The 19,119-nt window shown below is 39.2% G+C and overlaps 2 protein-coding genes across 2 annotated transcripts; both read left to right on the forward strand.

Moving 5' to 3' along the window:
- The first annotated feature begins 1,103 nt into the window (after positions 1–1,103).
- Positions 1,104–7,244, forward strand: tlr3 (toll-like receptor 3). The gene is made up of 6 exons (XM_046048179.1): positions 1,104–1,376; positions 1,536–1,661; positions 3,088–3,545; positions 4,137–4,328; positions 4,487–6,342; positions 6,523–7,244. Exons 3-6 carry the CDS (start codon positions 3,090–3,092, stop codon positions 6,752–6,754), a joined length of 2,736 nt encoding a protein of 911 aa, XP_045904135.1. The 5' UTR covers positions 1,104–1,376; positions 1,536–1,661; positions 3,088–3,089; the 3' UTR covers positions 6,755–7,244.
- Positions 7,245–11,682: 4,438 nt separating this feature from the next.
- On the forward strand, positions 11,683–18,986 carry LOC123970240 (cytochrome P450 4V2). The gene is made up of 11 exons (XM_046048204.1): positions 11,683–11,988; positions 12,108–12,220; positions 14,318–14,403; positions 15,139–15,329; positions 15,481–15,550; positions 15,655–15,781; positions 15,888–16,061; positions 16,206–16,308; positions 16,995–17,129; positions 18,075–18,254; positions 18,372–18,986. The coding sequence occupies exons 1-11, from the start codon at positions 11,796–11,798 to the stop codon at positions 18,548–18,550; spliced, it is 1,551 nt and encodes a 516-aa protein (XP_045904160.1). The 5' UTR covers positions 11,683–11,795; the 3' UTR covers positions 18,551–18,986.
- Positions 18,987–19,119: the final 133 nt, after the last annotated feature.

The following is a 19,119-nucleotide window of genomic DNA, read 5'->3' on the forward strand; positions in this document are numbered from 1 at the left end:
ACTGGTCACAGTGCTGACAAATTAATTCTGGTAACCCTGGAGTGCGGGTTTGTACGTGGGAACATATTAAAATTAAGAAAGTACCTAGTTTTACGTACACACCCCCCCCTGTCAGCCAATGTTTAGCTAGCTGTATTACCATAGTGGTTTGAAATTAGAAAGGAAAAAATGCATCACATGTTGCCTGAGAAACTATATTTCAATCTAATATAGGTCAAGCAATTCTATCTGCAATAGTATAGACACTAGATAAAAAAATAGTCTTGGTCAAAAACTTTACTTTCTTACCTCAAAATCAGTTTTTTCTCTATATATTCTGAATGCACCTCTTTCCAGACTTGATAACCACCACGCCTGATCGAGGAGGAAGTAGGTAAATACTGAAATGATGGCCTAACTCCTATCTTATCTCTAATTGGTGGAATTGGTGTTGTTACAACTCTCCCCATGTTACAACCATACCCGGTCTTCCCTAGATCCAGAGCCCAAGTCAGAGCCCCACAAAGTGCCAGTGAGTTAGAAAGTTGTATTTGGTGTTGTCCATTAATTCATCATTCATTTACCAGACCTACATTTTCTTAATGGATACATTTGTGGAAATGTGCTATTTATGAGGATGTAGGCTACATTACATCAATAGCCAAGATATTTGTACATTGTTGTACATTGTACATTTTGTGTTATTCTGAGGGGAGTCAACACAAGGGTCAGCAACTGAAGAATAGGCCTGTAGAACAAAGACACAGAGATAATGTGTTTGAGATTTTCATTTGTAAAGGCTCAAGGGCTACAGATTTGACATAACACATACAGGCTCAACAGCATTCAGTGGTGTTACTTCAGCTAGTTCAACGCGTGTAGTAGGCCTACATTTAAACACCTGAAGTCACTAAATCGCTGTCAAAAGTCGGTCTGACTCAGCCAATAAACATTTTAGTGGAACTGTTCTATAAAGAGTGTTATTGAAAAAAGGACTGATATTTATTCTGATGCTGCAGTATTTATTTCTATGTGAGGGCAAACACCGCTGTTCAAAGAAATAACTGGCAGCACATAAAAGCGGTAACTTTAACTAGTCCTGACTAACAATCTAATATCCAGTAAGGGTTTTGATTCTGACCGACAGTAAATCCCCGCCCTAATGCGCTTTGATACGGACTGGGAAATGAAACAGGTTTGTTGAAGAAAACCTGGCCACGAAGCGTGCAGGCTGTTAACATCTCCTTCTGGAACTGAAAACCCAGAGTTTCCCTCATCTCCGCGTAACTTCATTAAAACCGCTTTCTCTGCACATTTACCGATACGGCCATGGAAATAGCAACAGGCTCTGGGAGGTAGGCTGCTACACACGCTGGCTTCAGTCCGGTTTGTCGGAAGTGAGTAGGACTTTCATTCAAACTTCCCAAATACGTGTTATGTTTGCATATGTTTATGCTTCTGCACGAAACGGTTAAATCATTCAGTTGATTTGGCCAATGTGGAAGTGAAACCGGAGCTGCCAGTTTCTCATTTCCGCATTTCTTTGGCTTATGCAGAGTCTGCTTCATGAGATCCAATTGAGACTGCTGTCTGCCCTTCTGAAAAAGAAACTGTGCTGCTGGAAATGAATGCTTTCTGTTTGAATTCTGGGTGCAACAGATAATAGGCAAAGGCAACATCTGGTAAGAACTCTGCAGTTAATATATTCAAAATATTGGTCTTAAGAGTGTGTGGAATGTCAAGATGACATGTGCTATTATTATCATCCTAGCAATACTCAGGTTAGCATTCTTTGATACTAATATCACATTGATTTGATACCTGGACAATCCTGTAGAGTAAAGCTGCGCTAATCAATATTTTTTAACAATGGATCAAATGACTATGTGTAAACTGAAAGCTCAGAGTGATGAATCCACAGAGACTTATTTCCCGACCCAACTTGGTCCCCCTCAGCTCAAGGATCTTTTAGTTCATTGTTTTGGTTTTATGGCCTGCAACTTTGTTTTTATTGAGACTCACTGCTCTAATCAGCATACTTTTTAGCTGTAGCAGACAGCTCTTTATTGAAAAAGCTAAGAAAATTCACTGGTCACTCTCCAGCAGACCGACAAAGCTAGCTGATAAACACACACACACACACACACACACACACACACACACACACATACATACATACATACATACATACATACATACATACATACATACATACATAATAATAAATATAACAATAACTGACATTTTGCCAGAAACACAACTTCAAATCTCCTAATGTTGCTCTGTGTCTTCCCAATATGTAAATAAGTAAAGTCAAATTTTATTATCTCATCAGGGGAAATTTGGTTGCAGTCCGCTATTAAAACACATTCAATCCATCATAAATACAACATGAAGACAACATACCAGACAGGACACAAGAGACAGCAGTACCATACAGTACAGTGCAAGATCACTTTATGTGAAGACAAGTTCAGCAAATTGCTCAGTGCAAAAGTGCTTAGTGACAAATATAGCCTACTAGTTGCAGTGCAAACAAAATAGTCTTTGAAACTTTTAGTTCTATGAGAAGGAAGTACCTGAGGGCAGAATCTCAAACTCCCCCTGCAGGGGGTGGTCAGTATGGGCCAATATGGCATGTGTCTTCCTTACGAACTGCTAATCGTGAAAGGTTAGATTCATCATTTTGGTGCATTAAAAGAGTTGATTTTTCTCAAGAAGTAAAGATGTCTGGCTTCTTAGAAATGGCATCTGCATCAGCCTGACCTCCCTATTATCAAACACAGTACTCAAATATTTGTAGTTCTCCATCCTTTAGCAGGATAACTATGACCGAGTCATTTGCAAATTTTATAATGTGTCTGTTCTCAAACTTGCTCTGACAGCTTTTGTGTAAAGAATATAACCAAGGGGAGATAGATACACATCCTTGGGATGAACAAGTGGAAGAGTGGACTGTTGATTGTTTGCTAACATGTTTTCCACATCAACTTTATAAGCTAATAAAATGTCAGTGCTATTGTTTTTGTGTTGCTGAAAAGAGCAATAAATGTAGTTTTATGGCTTATGGAGATTTTATTCTATTTCTTTTTTTAAACACTTCTGAAGTGATGCGTGCTCCTTGGTCCCTTCTTCTCCCGGCGGCGGTCATCATGTGCTATTTTATGACGGGGCCGCACAATTGCGTGGCCTCCCAGAAGAAGACCTCCTGCTATGTGAAGGATGGTCGAGCTGACTGCAGCCATCTCAGCCTCAGCGCAGTCCCTCCAAACCTTCCCGGGAACATCACCACTCTGGATATGTCTCACAACAGATTGAAGGAAATTCCTCCTGTTTCTCTAATCCCGTACCCAGGCCTCTTCCATCTTGATGTCAGTTACAACAGCATCACCAAGCTGGACAAGGGTTTGTGCCAGACACTGTCTCTGCTGCAGACACTGAACATAGAACACAATGAAGTACATTTGCTGAAGAAGGAGGATGTCAGCCATTGCACCAATCTAACACAGCTGATTATGGCTAGTAATAGGCTAAAGCTACAAGGAGAGCCCTTCTCTGCACTACAGGTACAGAAACCAATTGCAAGCATTGTAAGTGTATTGTCAAATGTCAAACTATTCCATTAAGTGAAGAATCATTCTCATGCCACAGTTTCCGTAACAGGCTAAGAAAACATTTTTAGAAAGCTTGCAGCAACAGAAAAAAACAGAATACAAGCATGTACATGCATTATAATCAGCAGAGAGGCAAACAAATCAATACATAAAGGCAGTATTTATTATGATACAGATGAATTACTTTATCAGAAAGATGACTATAATTAAATAAAAATAAAGAGGCCTTGACTTCAATATGTGTAGGTAAGACTCAACATATAGGCTGCTTATGCTATGGGTAAATGAATGCTGAGCGATATCTCACCAGATGTGGAGTAAGCTGTAGGGACAGGGAGGGAGGAGTCTTGTGACCTGAGAGCGGCATTTTTTAAATTCAGATCATGTTTGCTGTGTATGCTGTGGCGCATGGCATTAAGAGATTTAAACACCAAAAGTAGAAACCATGTCACTTTTGGGGGTTGAATTGTTTTATATGCCTCTGGTGCATTGCATTAAATAACATTTTTTTTTCTGTTTTTATTCTCCTTTCATAATTCAAAGAGCCTGAAATTTCTTGATGTTTCCATGAACAAACTGCAGTCAGCCAAGCTCAGCTCTCAGCCTCAACTGCCCAGCCTGGTGAACCTCAATCTGGCATTCAATGAGTTCACCACTCTGAAGAATGATGACTTTTCCTTCCTTAACCACTCATCCTTACGTGTCCTCAACCTGTCATCTGTGTCTCTAAAAACAGTAAGGAACTTACCTTGAAAGGGGAAATGAAATGGGGTTGTCATAATTGGAACCAGTTGTAGAAAGTCAAGTTATTGTGGCACCATACCTTCAGCTGTCTGTTTCGTTTCCCTTTTTTTTTTCTCACAGCAAGATCTCTTTGTTATGTTTTGTTGCAGTTGGAGCCTGGTTGTTTTACACCCATTTCAAGCCTACAAACTTTAATCATGGATGGGAGCAATATGGCCACACTGGTTATTTCTAGACTCTGCTCAGAGCTGTCAGGGACAGCCATTGATGCCCTGTCTCTTCAGAATGTAAAGCTGGTCACACTCACAAAAGCAACCTTTGCAGGTCTAGAGAAAACAAATGTAACCTTTCTAGATCTTTCCCGCAATGGTATTGACAAAATTGAAGAAGGCTCATTTCAGTGGCTGTCCAGACTTAAAACTCTAATCATGGCAGACAACAACATCAAGCACCTGACCAAGGACACATTTCAGGGACTCAAAAGCCTGAAAAAACTTGACTTGAAAAAAGCTCTGGTGAAAAGTCATACCTCTGCCACCCCGATTATTGATGATTTCTCTTTCCAACCTTTAAGTGCCCTGGAGAGTTTGATATTACAGAGAACTGCAGTCCGGGAAATCACGGAGCACACATTTACCGGCTTGACGAGTCTTAAAGAACTTGATATGAGCTGGAGTAGCTATACTTCACTCAGAAACATCACCAACAAGACCTTAGTTTCACTTGCGGGATCACCTCTCTCAAAGCTCAATCTGACAGGTGCAGACATAACACAGATTAATCCTGGAAGCTTCTCCGTTTTGAGAAACCTCACCACTCTTCTTCTGGATTTCAACTTTATCAAGCAAACGCTCACTGGCAAAGAGTTTGAAGGCCTGGGTCAAGTTCAAGAGATTCGCATGTCCAATAACCACCAGACGGTCGATCTAAGCTCCACGTCATTTGCCAATGTGCCAAATCTTAGGATCCTGACTTTGGGAAAAAGTCTTAAAGCCACAGCCTTGAACTTGGACCGCTCTCCATTCAGTCTCCTGTCCAACCTCACCTTCCTGGATCTCAGCAACAACAACATTGCGAATATCAAAGAGAATATGTTGGAGGGGCTTGTGAACCTGAAGGTGCTGAAGCTCCAACACAATAACTTAGCCCGTTTATGGAAGACTGCCAACCTAGGTGGGCCAGTGTTGTTTCTCAAAGGGGCACAGAACCTGATAAGCTTGTACATGGATTTTAACGGGCTGGATGAGATCCCAGTTGAGGCTCTGAGAGGGTTGAGTAACCTCCATGAACTAAGCCTGGCCAACAATCTTCTTAATAGTCTTAAGGACTCAATTTTTGATGATCTGAACTCAATGCGGGCTTTATATTTACAGAAGAATCTGATCACAACTGTGAGGCCTGAAGTGTTCAAAACACCTATGAGCAACCTCAGCCTGCTCGTCATGGACAAAAATCCATTTGACTGCACATGTGAAAGCATCCTGTGGTTTGTGACGTGGTTGAATAACACAAATATGAGCCGTGTGCCAGGTCTCCGGGAGCATTATATGTGCAACACTCCACTAGCTTACTTTAATCACTCTATAATGGATTTTGACGCCCTTTCTTGCAAAGATATGACCCCATTTCAGGCTCTTTACATACTGAGCAGCACAATTGTTATCATGCTAACTGTAACTGCACTTTTGGTACGGTTCCATGGCTGGAGGATTCAGTTTTATTGGAACATTTTGATCAACCGCACATTAGGATTTAGTGATGCCAAAGTTGAAGAAGGCAGGGAGTTTGAGTATGATGCTTATGTCATACATGCAAAGGAAGACAGCAACTGGGTGAAGAGAAGATTGGTCCCATTAGAGAAGAGAAAATGTCAGTTTTGTTTGGAGGATCGTGATTCAATCCCTGGCATGTCACAGCTTGAAACCATTGTGGATAATATGAGAAGGTCCAGAAAGATCTTGTTTGTCGTCACTGAAACTCTTCTCAATGATCCCTGGTGTAGAAGGTAAATAAAACATACATTGCTTGGTTTAAACATTATTATAGATAGAGATATATAAAAATCTGTCATTTACTGTGTGATGTGTAGTATTTTCCTCATTGCTATTTTTGTTATATATTTGTGATAAAATTAATTCTTAAAGATGTCTCTCTGCCCTCCTACCCTGTGTCCTTCCTTATCCAGATTCAAGGCCCATCATGCACTTCATCAGGTCATTGAAGACAGCAGGGACTCTGTGGTTCTGGTCTTCCTGCAGGATGTTCATGACTACAAGTTATCTCAGTCACTCTTTCTTCGCAGGGGCATGTTGCGTTCATGTTGCATCCTGGACTGGCCTGTCCATAAGGAGAGAGTGCCGGCCTTTCACCAGAAGCTCCTCATAGCACTTGGCATGACTAATCGATTGCAGGAGTGACTGTATTCCATTGGTAGCAACTGGAAATACCCTTTGTAATTATAATGACCAATGTATTTTCATGTATTACTAATTGCTACCAATTGCTGATTGTTTTGCCCTCTGTGTGAATATTGTGCTTTTTTATGTACTGCATACTGTATCACGTGTCATATTGTATATATATTTAATTTCAGTTTTACATCAACAAAAAATCCAATAAGAGCATCACTCCAATGGTAATGAATGAAAAGTGTTGTTTGTGCATGTGTCTGCACAAAACACCACTGCACATTTGGTCACACAGCAGTAACAATAACTATTCATTTTTTTGTGTGTTTGTGCATTAATTATTTGCCTGTTCAAGTAACGTAACACATCTGAGGTGTTTATTTTAAACAAACTCCAGATGAACAGTTACATTTTGATAAGTGTTAGTTAGCAATTTACTGTATATGTAATATACAGTAAAAACTATCTGGAATAATAAAAGAAAATGGGTTCAAAAACAGATCCTCTCCATATTAATTTTTCTAAATCATGTTATTTTACTGTACACACCAGGGAATATCAATCAAACTAGTGTTGGTTTATTCATTTCAAGAATAGTTTGTAATTTAATCTCTTAATAAAGTGTTTGCAAAAAGGTTGGCCCATCGAAAAGTGTCAAAGTATAATAAACTTTAAATGAACTCAAATACATTATTTGAAGTAAAGTATCTCAGTCTTGTTTTGTGATGGCAGAACATGTTTTTTTTTAATGTGTAATTTAGATTAAAAGGTATTTTTACGTGGTAATCTTAGTATTGCAGTGATAAATTTAGAAAAAAGCTTTATTTTTTCACAGCGAAAACCTCCGCTTCAGTTTGATTAAATATTGTGTTATCATGACATCTATAGGTTAACATAAGAAACTACACCATTTTATATGCCTCATACTCAACAAATCTTCCAGTACTGATATGACTACCTGTACATATTGTTCTTATTTAATTTGATAATTGTCCAGATGGTCTATGTATTCTTAATACAAATGGGAAGATTATAGACAATTTGTTTAATACAAGCTGCACAATCTACAGAAAGTTGGAATTAGGCCATATTTAAGAAACTTAGCAAGATTTAATTTTAGCAGTCTTTTTCTCTTTACTGCATGTTTTTAAGTTACCTTTTTATAGTAGTGACATTTCAGTAAGCTTCTAAATAATAAAAGCTTCAAAATATGTGTGTGCAAGATAAATGATAGATCAAAGTGAGTACCATTAAGTAAGCTTACAATATAATGTTAAACAAAATTTTACAAATGCTGATGTCATGAGTGCCACCAAAATCTCTACATTTGTTGAGCTAGCTACATTAGGTGTTCAGTAGCAGGTCAACAGGAAAAGGTCTCAGAAAAACTCAGGATGTCTTACAAGCATTGTTTATTGAAACCTGACCATAGAGACTGGCCACAACAAACGTAGTGTGGACACAATGTAGTACCAAGCCAAATATGAAGATTTCCTCCTAGTCCACAATATTTATCCCTTTGACATCCCATACTGTCTATGGCGTGCTGCATACAAGGTTATTCTTAACTGACCTAATTACCTATAGTAGTTCTACTGGTTCCTACATTGGAATATCTTACGTAAGCTGCACTGGAAGTTGAGGGCACATGCATTACATTCTGAAGAGAGCCAGTCAGTATGTACGTGATAAAAAAAAAGATAATCTTGACCTGCGTCAATCAGTCGACCAACCAGGCAGAGAGAGAGCGACAGAATCTGACCTTTTGTTTCGGAGAGTCACAAACTGTCACCTTTGGCTTACTGTACTTAAGTTCAGCAATTGACAACCTGAGGAAACCTGTGTCATAGTACCCATGAAATTCCTTCACAGTAACTATGACCTGGATGACTGAGAATCTTTACCAACATCTGAATAAATAAATAAATAATACACTTTATTTGTTTAGCACCTTTCATACAGGAAAATCAATTTGAAGTGCTTTACAACAGAGAAATTACATACACCAATTTCTTCACATAAAAACACAGAATGAACATAAAAACACAAAAAAGATGGAATGCCATATTAAAATATGATAGAGAGTAAAACCCACTTCATTATAATAGTAAATATAAGATAAAAATGAGGAATGCATAACATGACATGTAAACCATGTAAAGTGGGGGAGACCGGTGATGGTTGTCACATCTTTCATTTCTTTACATTTCTCTGTATTATGGAGCTCATTTAAGCCAATGTGTTCAAAATGTGATGCAAACTAGATACATCTGTCTGTTATTAAATGGTGTAACTCTTATTTCTGCAACATAGACAGAAAATGCTTGGTTTAGTCTCAAACACAAGGAGTACAATGTTATAATTCACCCCATAGTCTGGGTTAGTTGTGACATACCCTGGGGTGAAATTTAACATCATATAATAAGGAATATGAGAAAAACATGATATTGAAAGCTTGTTATTCAACACATGATTTTTTTTTTTTTACATATTTGGTGTATCTGTGTGTTTGTGTGTGTTTAGGGCTCAATCAAGTATCTTAGTTATTGTCAGTAATAGTACTAAACATAATAGCGATGGTGCAATGGATAAGACGCCTGCCTTTGGTGTGAGAGACCTGGGTTCAATCCCCCACTGTGACCCATCCACCAATGTGTCCCTGAGCAAGACACTTAACCCCTAGTTGCTCCAGAGGCATGCGGCCTCTGACATGTATAGCAATTGTAAGTCGCTTTGGATAAAAGCGTCAGCTAAATGAATAAATGTTAATAATACAATTTAATAAAATGTGCACCAATTGAATATCTGTGTGTTTGTGTTGCAGTGGTGACAGACATATGACACTGCTGGAGTGAAAATCCTACAGGTCTTACACTAACATTTGGACATAATAACAAAACAATTATAAAAATAAGTATGCACTTTCTCCCGATGTCAGCTGGGATTGGCTCTAGCCCCCGCGACCCTGTACACAGGATAACCGGTTGATGATGGATGGATAAATAAGTATTTTGACTAGGACAGAGACATCCTCTGAACACCTTTGTTGATGTGGAGCGGAGGATCTGCGTGTGTGTCTCCTGTAGCAGGCAAAGTCATTTTCAGGATCTCCAAGCCAGTTGTCCATCGCAGAATGTCAAAAGACCCAGCATTATTAGTAATCCTCATGTTACTTGGATGTGAGAGGATAACTGGCAACAGCCCTGATAGCTCCCTGACAGATATATCTTTTATAGTTAGCTGCCTTTGCCATATTTAAATGATCAGAATAGTGTCTGGTTTATCAGGAGTTAATCACGGAGTGACCATTATTTTGTCTGATCCTCGGCTTATCAGGTGTGGCGTTAGCAATGTTTCTTCTGGCCATCAGCCTAGCAGTGGTTCTTGGGACTACATGTTGAGTTTTGGTTAGTGGTGTGATATTGCTTCCCTGGAGTCAGTTAGTATAATTACACATTTTGTTCAGAGTCAGTCGATCGTACCTGTGTTGCCTCGGTTGGGAGTTCTGGATGGGAAGTGAGAGTTGATGCTCTCTTATTTTATTTCTGGCTGGCTATGCCTCTGGATTGACGACGTCAGACCAAGTCCTCAGCTGGAGTTGATGTTTTCAGTCTAGTGCTGGTGATGTGCCAGTAAGGTGTGTTATCAGGGAAGGCTGGTTCGGCAAACTATGCAGCTAATCCTGTAAGTGGCGTTAAGACACATCCGAAGGAGTGTGTCAGCCAGTGATGGGATGCTTCCTCATTTGATGTAATCTTGTGTATAAAAGTCTGTCGCTTAGCATCTGGTAGCTGCGCACCTTGTTGAGTAGCTGCAGATTGCTCACCCTATTAAATACAGCTTCTTCTTCTTATCCTCTTAGTCATTGGTACATTCCCTTTATACCCCCAGGCTGATGTTCAGTCTTGAGAATGTGTCAGAGAGATATTGATTAAACAGGTCCATTTTGAGGCATCACAAACTACACGTGGCCTTGAAAAACAAAAATGATCAGGGTTATAATGAAGTAATCGTGCTTCCTAAACACTTGTCTTAGCTACTTTTAAAATGTCATTTAGACTTTTAAACAGCTATTTACAGTATTTTATGAAAATAACCCTACATATTGAATGTATAAATCATCAGTGATATTTGTGAGGTGCCTGCGCAGAGCCGAAAGGATACTAAAAGACAATACCCACCCCAACTACAGCCTGTTTACTCTGCTGCTGGCTGGCAGAAGTATCTGCTGCTGTACCACCAGACGTCTTCCCTAAGGCTTTGAGACTACTTAATTCATCTTCAGCACTGTAAAATAGTTTTATTACTTATTATTTATTCACCCATCTACTGCATATAATTTTTGTATACTATGTTTGTTTTTATGAGTAGCATTAAGTGGAACTTCAACTTAATCTTGTTATACAACCCTGTGTTGTAAAATGTTAAATAAATCTACCTTGTACCTTAAATCATTTTGTATTTATAAAGATAAAATAATGTAAATGTTTTCATTTAAATCAAGACTGAGATGCCTCTGCAAAGAGAGATTTTGGGGTAAACTGTAAGTAATACTACTTTTAATATTATTTACATTCATTTAACAACAGTGAAACATTTTCATAAAAGATATATGGCACTAAGATAAGGCTATTTTATTTGCCAATCAGGTTGGATGTGATATGAGAGGACGTTGACAAATACCAGACAAGGAGAGAATAAATAGGACAAAGGCCAGGGCTACCATAAAGTGAATTATTAACATTTATTATATAATTTGTGCCAACATTTACATTTTGTGCACATTTTATTACTGTTTATATATCACCTATATCTCCCGTGTTGTGTATGTCCTATTTCCATCTAAAGCATTATATAACAAGTCCAAGAGCCAATAATGACATTAAATACAGTGGTCCCCCTTGACCCAATAAGCTGTCAGTGGATTGACTGTAGAGAAAGGGAGGGGCAAAAACTGAGATGACACGCCACACTTTAATTATAAAAGCAAAGGAGGATAGCTTGGTACAGCTAGCTTTACGCATTACTCTACATACACGCAGCAACAAAGATGGCAGTTTTACCTGGCAATTACGCAATTCCTTTACTTGGAGTCAGCATCTTCATTGCTACTCTAACCTACATCACCTACAAGCTGCTCAGTGATTACCTGCACAAATGGTTTGAGATGAAACCTATTCCGCAGGTGGAAGGGACGTATCCCTTCATTGGAAATGCACTGCAGTTTAAAACCAATGCAGGAGGTAAGAAAGCAATTTATGTGCATATTGCCAAGTCACAGACCATAAGGTACAGAGGAACACATATTATACAACATTTTAAATCAACTGGCATAAGTGATGTCGTTATTACTTCATTTCAGAGTTCTTTCGTCAAATTCAGGATTATACCCGTGAGTTCAGGGATGCACCGCTGCTTAAACTCTGGATTGGACCAATTCCATTTGTGGTTCTGTTTCATGCTGAAACTGTTGAGGTATAGTGGCGGACAACTCCACATTTATAACAGCAAGTACACAGTACGGGTGCAATGGGGGAGGGGGGTGAGTAGCGGAGTGTGTCGGAGGGAAGGTAGCCGATATTATTGAAGACGCAATAAACGTAACAATCTGATGATCTGTTTCTATGATCACTGAGCAGCCCAGTGTCCCAGTTTCACCAATGATAATACCCGAACACACTACGGGGTTTCACTCAATGACGCTCTTGAAAGTGACGTTTTTAAAAAAAAAAAAAAATCAGTCGCTCTGCTCTTATACGCTCACTGCTCATCAGAGTTAAACATGTATCCGTGTTTTCTATCTGTTCACTGCAGCTCTTCATCGCGACGTAACCACGCCCGGCGCCAGGATGAAGTGACTGAGGGGGCAGTTAAAAATGGGAGGGGACAAATCTTTTTATATATATATATATATCAATACACAGGGCCCTTTAAGGCATGAAGCGCAAGGCGCAGTTGCGTTTGGGGCGTCTCCAACTCCAATTGTGCTCGTTTGACGGCATAAAAAATGGTCTGTGCGCCGGGCGCATTGTTCAAAAGGGTCGTACTTTGTCTGTAAATTAGTCATGGGTGTGTAGGGCATAACATGCAATACACCAATCAGTGTCATCTCCCATTTAGAGCCAGGTGCGCTTGTACTGTGGCGCATTGCCATTAAAGCGTATGAACAGCAGAGAGGGGATATGGACATAAGTGTGGACGTGAAGTAAAAACCATCTCTGATCATGAATCCTGTGTTTCTCTACTGCTCTGCAGTTTATGAGTGATGTGTCGGAACTCTGTTGTCTGTTAACAGACAGACGCTGTCTCCTCTATGAAACGTCTAGATCCCCACTGCACTGCGTTAATATAAACTATGATGAACGGGTCGTGGGTCACATCTCTCCCCTACACTGGTTTCTTTATTTTGTGTTTAATTGACGTATGAGTGTTTTCTTTAAGGATTTACTTTCATGATTAGAGAGGCTGCTGTCAGTCATTTTAAACGTCATGAGCGCAATAAAGTCGCAACAAACATCGTGGGGTTTTTGAGCAGCAAAACAGAAAAAGCCTGAAGTTCTAAACTTGACATGACAGGACAGAGGAAACTCTCCAAAGGAAACAGAATTCAAATGTTACTTTCTGAAATAATTTAGACACTCTGATGGAGGACTGATCAGGAGGATGGCTGTTTTACTCCAAACAGTTTCACTGGATGAACCTGGACTGTGTGAGAGCTTTTTGATTTGTAAAAGAACACAGGACATTATTAACTGGTTGGAAACCAGACACTTTCGCCGCGCTTTGTGCTGGGTGCAAGATAGGGCCAATAATTGTTTTGGTCTTTTTGATAACCGTAGGTTTTCAGCCTGCTATGCCAATTTCTGTATTTATTTTCATCCTGTGGGTGGGAAAATGTCGGTGCTGCATCATTCGTGATGATCATCCCTCCCTAAAGGTTTTCACTCTATTCAGCCCATCCTTGCTGTTGGCAGAGGAAAATTAATACAGCGTTTGTGCATGTTTACTCTGTGCAAGTGGATCGCTGTCAGATGCAGAATGAATCCAAGAGACATCACTGTCCTAATCCCCCCACCATCAGCCTCTCCTTACTGAGCAAGTCTGCATGCCTGTTTAGTAGTAGACTAAAGGTGTTGCCAGTAGCAACACAAAATGTTTATCTAAAGTGGGAAATTAATAGTTTTAATTAGCGCGAAAATGACTGCGTTCTCTATAGATAAACTTTTACCCGCTGGCGCTTATGCAAAAATCGCGTTTTTTTTTCAATCAGTCTTTATCTTCACAGTGACACCTCCACAAATCTCACCCTTCATTCAGTACATGTAACTGTAAATGTCCTCATGCCTCATCTTTTAATGTGTCTTTGATGCAACAAGTAATCTCATTTACTGTCTAAATAGGAGTTAGTTCATATTCAGTAAAATGTTAAGCAATTACAGTCAGTGTTTGACTAGTCACCCTAACATCAAATAGTGAAGGATGTCATGCACCGCTGTAACTGCTACTGCTTGCCATTCTAGCAATCTATTGAATAACAACTTTGCTGTTTAACTGATTACTCTTTTTATGTAGACAGTTCTGACCAACCCTGTTCATATGGAAAAAGCCTATGCATACAAGTTCCTCCACCCTTGGCTTGGAACTGGCCTTCTTACTAGGTATGTACCTATGCATGATATTAAAAGGCTGTATGTGATGATCAGATAAATAAAATATCATGAAGCTAGCATTAATAAAGAGAAAGACATGAATACAAATAATAAGGCCATAGCTATGTCCCAGAAGCATATTGGAGACTAAGTCTAAGCAGGTTCTGAGTATATGTGTCCACAAAATTATGTACAGTATATACTGGGAGGCAGAGGCAGAGGGTGGTGCTAGAGAAACTGTTTGTAATGTCAAATATAGATTCTGTGGGAGTATATAAGTGTATAAAAAGAACTTGGTAACCTGTCACTTGATTTTTAAATATTTTATATAAGTGGACATTTTGGTCTGAGGGTGGGAAAAGGTCAAGGGGTCACCACAATCAATAAGGTTCATTAACAGGGAATCTAGTTAAATCAGTTTTTAATTTAACCTGAAGGTGGCACGATAAAAAAGTGTTCGGTAAACATCACAACAATCTTTTTATCCGATTTTATTATTCCGATGGAAATGCTAGACTGATTGTGGAGCTATGGTAAAGGTCAGGGGGTCATGAAAAACATGATTACATTCATTCTCTTGTGACCATGAATGTCCACAGCAAATGTCATGTTTTCCACTTTGTTATGACCCAAAGTGTTGCAGAAACATTGAAGGGATAATCTTGACCTTAGATTTATACAAGATTTATACAAGAGTATAAACATGGGTCTTGTCTTTCTTTGATGTCTTCTTCTTTTGATCAGCACCGGGCCTAAGTGGCGTCAGCGGAGAAAGATGCTGACTCCCACCTTCCACTTCTCCATCCTGACGGACTTCTTGGAAGTGATGAACGAACAGGCTGAGATCCTGGTGGAGAAACTGGAGAAACAGGCAGGGGAAGGTCAATTCAACTGCTTCAATCACATTACCCTGTGTGCCCTGGACATTATCTGTGGTGAGCATATGTACATTGAACGTGCATGTATGGATGAACCTTTTACCTCCAAATGCACATAACATATGTTAAGTAATCTATTTCTAATAAGACAGATTCCCAGAGCCTTTAATTCGAATGTGAATGTATATTTTAAACAATGTCTTTTCAGAAACTGCAATGGGAAAGAAAATTTATGCCCAGAGTAATTCTGATTCAATATATGTTAAGAGCGTATACAAGTGAGTTATACTTTGAGTCTCACAAATACAGACATAATAAGGGAATATTTATCTGATCATTAATTTCATGTTTTTTTGTCTTTCTCCTGATGTTTTGTCCTTAGAATGAGTGACATTCTAAGCCGCAGGCAGAGGACACCTTGGTTTTGGTCTGACTTTGTATACAACTACTTTGGTGATGGCCGGGAGCACGACAAGATACTCGAGATCCTACACTCCTTTACGTACAACGTGAGTAAAGGTGCCAGTGGTTTGAAAATCAGTGAATGTTCAGCGTTTATGACATCCGAATTATGGCAACTTTCAGCCTTAACCCTTCACCTTTGTTTTGTCTCAGGTGATACGCGAAAGAGCAGAGAAGATTTCCTATACTGAATCAGAGAGCGACTCTGACCACGGCGCAAAGAAAAGACATGCATTTCTGGACATGCTCCTCAAGACCACAGATGAGGATGGCAACAGGATGAGCCACCAGGACATTCAGGAGGAAGTGGACACCTTTATGTTTAGGGTGGGTGGTTAGAAATGCGACTAACAACATGAGTAAAAATACTTTAACCTGATCTATTTCTTCTATTTGAAAAATCAATTCATGCTGCTCTAAAGTTGTACATAGTGTGTTGTTTTTCTGTATTTAACTGTTCTTGTTGTGCAGGGACATGATACTACAGCAGCCTCCATGAACTGGGCCCTACATCTGCTGGGCTCCCACCCTGAGGTGCACAGCAAAGTTCAACAAGAGCTCCAGGAGGTGTTCGGTAACAGTAACATGCCCCCCCCATCACCGCACACCTTCTCACTTTCATGACATTATGACATCACTTATTTTCCCGCTGAAGGCGTTTTGACTCATCTTTGCTCAGATTCATTTGTTCTTTACAAGTCAAGGAGAGCTTAAACAGGCATAATAGCTGTGAAAATCCTTGCCAAAATACATAGAGAGTAATTGAATTATTTTCACTGCTGTGCTGGATTTACCATGGCCTCCATGCATTTTTCCATGACGTAAGCTAGAGGGCCTTGTAGTAATAAGAGATGCTAAGTTAGAGGATCTAAACTTGTCCTCAAGCATAGACTCAACTTTTCTTTTTCAAGTAAAATTACAACTTGCACAACCTTACCGCACCTACTTATATAATCAATTTGTTCTAGGAATTTATTTTTCTACATACGCATGCACCGAAAAATTAACTGCATTGTAGACTGCTGACTCTTGAACTTATGTCTTATCAAATAATCACAAAATATCCATGGGGTGTGTCACTTAAACAATACAGTACTATTATATGTATCTCTTATCTACTGTAGAAGGTGGGAAAAGTAGAGAATGTGTCAGGGATACAGAAGTAGGCAAAAGTGCAACTGCAGGACTGTCTAACCTAAGAACTAGTTTATACTCTTATCTGTTATCAGAGTTTAACAGTGTTCTTATTAATGTGCAAAGGTACATCTGACCGGCACGTTACTACAGAGGACCTGAAGAAGCTCAAATACCTGGAGTGTACTATCAAGGAGGCTCTGCGACTGTTTCCCTCTGTGCCTTTCTTTGCCCGCAGCATTGGTGAAGACTGCCATATCAGTGAGTTACAGATGAGTGATGACACTTGAATGAAAGATTCATTTGTTGAATGCAAATCCCCCAAGGCAGTGGTATTTTTATACGAGGCCAGGAGAAGACAGGCTTCCTCTGTTATAGTCATTTGTCACATAGCATTTTTTTGTGTGGTGTTGTTGCAGCCATATCTTTCTCTCTCCCAGTTTCCACATGCAAAATTCAATTTGTGTGGTAAAAGAGTGAATGAAGCTGTACATTAGATGCTTATGTTAATAGTAGTAAATAATAGAAATTAGGTTTCTGGAAATGGAGATTGTGAAGCAAAGACACCTGAAATATCACTCAAACCATAGTAAGTTAGCAACTTTGTCTCTGTTTTATCAGCAAATGGGGAGTCCCTTTTTTTACCCTTACTGTTTTGATTCTCACTTTCTTTCTCACGTCATGCAACTACAGCATTAACTGGTGTGGTCAAAAATCCTTCATATTAAAGTAAAATTCCGTTTTATTACAACTTCTTTTCATAGTTCTGACTATAATTCCTATCTGTAATAATAACAGCATACTCACTAAGTCAACAGCTGAGTTCCAGGAATATGGTGTCATGACTCAGTTCAACAGGGCACTAGCGGTCAGATACTCAGACAGGTTGTTTGATCTCATGGCTCTGATTTCCTGCCCACTGGACTTTGTTGTAGAGATGTCACATTTTTTCCAGACCTCATTTAGTGATTACAATGTTATCTCAATCCTTAGAAATGCTGGCCAAACTACAAAAATAAGACTCTTTTAATCTAGACTTCCTTTCTTTTGTACCTGAACAGCTCTCATCTGTCTGTCATGATTCATATTGTCTTAAGCTGAGGCAGTGAAATTTGTAATGATTTTGTGTGAAATAAAATATGTTTCGAGATTAGTAAGGACGTGTTTTTTTCCCCTTACAGTACTATGTTTCTTTTGTACCTATAGATGGTTTCAAGGTCCCCAAAGGTGCCAATGCCATTGTCATTACCTACGCTCTCCACCGTGACCCGCGATACTACCCTGAGCCTGAGGAGTTCAGGCCTGAACGCTTTCTCCCTGAGAATTCAGTTGGAAGGCCTCCATACGCATACATCCCCTTCTCCGCTGGACTCCGCAACTGTATCGGTAAGAACAGGACAGTTTCCTTTGTAGTATACTGGAGTTTCCTCAATAATGCTCCTAAATCTGTGCATCACATCCTGAATCACTGCTGTGTGTGTGTTCCACTATAATGCTCCTCAGGTCAGCGTTTTGCACTAATGGAAGAAAAGGTGATCTTGGCATCCATTTTGCGTAAGTTTAACGTTGAAGCTTGTCAGAAACGTGAAGACCTGCAGCCGTTAGGAGAGCTCATCCTGCGACCAGAGAAGGGCATCTGGATCAAACTGGAAAAGAGGAAACCCCAGACTTCATCAAACTAGCACTGCTGGTCTTTATTTACAGTACATCCTTCCCAATTATAAAGACGGTGGAAGTCGTAATGCTTTCCATATACTCTTTGAGAGGTCAGGGAGAGTAGTGACCTCGGTGTTTGGATTTTAGAATGTTCTCATCATCATAGACATCATAATTACAAAAAGTAATCCTTATGAAAATAAATAGAGATTATTTTTTGACATTGTTAGTTTTTAGGGAAATAGCTACACAATGCACTATTTTGGCTCTGTATATCAACAACTCTGCACTATTTTTGTGCCCCAAGAATGTTTTAACACGAAAAAGCACTGTACAAATAAGTGATTTAATAAATTTAAGTATTAAAATGCTATAAACAGCTAAGCAATGATAGCATTTGGGAATTCAATTAAATTATGAAAATACTGAAAATACTTTTTAAGAAAAAGAACATAATACTGTACATGGAATCATTCATACATCTAAAACTATTTTACTATTAAAACTATTTTATATCCTTAGCCACAATTCTAGAGGAAAAAAAAAATGGGTGGGGGGGGGGGGGTGTGTGTGTGAAAGTTTTTTTGATTGTTTA

Source organism: Micropterus dolomieu, linkage group LG04 (genome assembly GCF_021292245.1).
Source record: "Micropterus dolomieu isolate WLL.071019.BEF.003 ecotype Adirondacks linkage group LG04, ASM2129224v1, whole genome shotgun sequence".
NCBI lineage: Eukaryota > Metazoa > Chordata > Actinopteri > Centrarchiformes > Centrarchidae > Micropterus > Micropterus dolomieu.

Bases quoted from the DNA above. Each gene is read 5' to 3' on its own strand.
- LOC123970240 (XM_046048204.1), top strand. From the start codon at position 11,796: ATGGCAGTTTTACCTGGCAATTACGCAATTCCTTTACTTGGAGTCAGC. The intron at 12,221-14,317 runs GTATAGTGGCGG...CTTTTTATGTAG, and splicing joins TTCATGCTGAAACTGTTGAG to ACAGTTCTGACCAACCCTGT. The intron at 15,782-15,887 runs GTGAGTAAAGGT...GTTTTGTCTCAG, and splicing joins TACACTCCTTTACGTACAAC to GTGATACGCGAAAGAGCAGA.
- tlr3 (XM_046048179.1), top strand. From the start codon at position 3,090: ATGCGTGCTCCTTGGTCCCTTCTTCTCCCGGCGGCGGTCATCATGTGC. The intron at 3,546-4,136 runs GTACAGAAACCA...CATAATTCAAAG, and splicing joins AGCCCTTCTCTGCACTACAG to AGCCTGAAATTTCTTGATGT. The intron at 4,329-4,486 runs GTAAGGAACTTA...GTTTTGTTGCAG, and splicing joins CATCTGTGTCTCTAAAAACA to TTGGAGCCTGGTTGTTTTAC.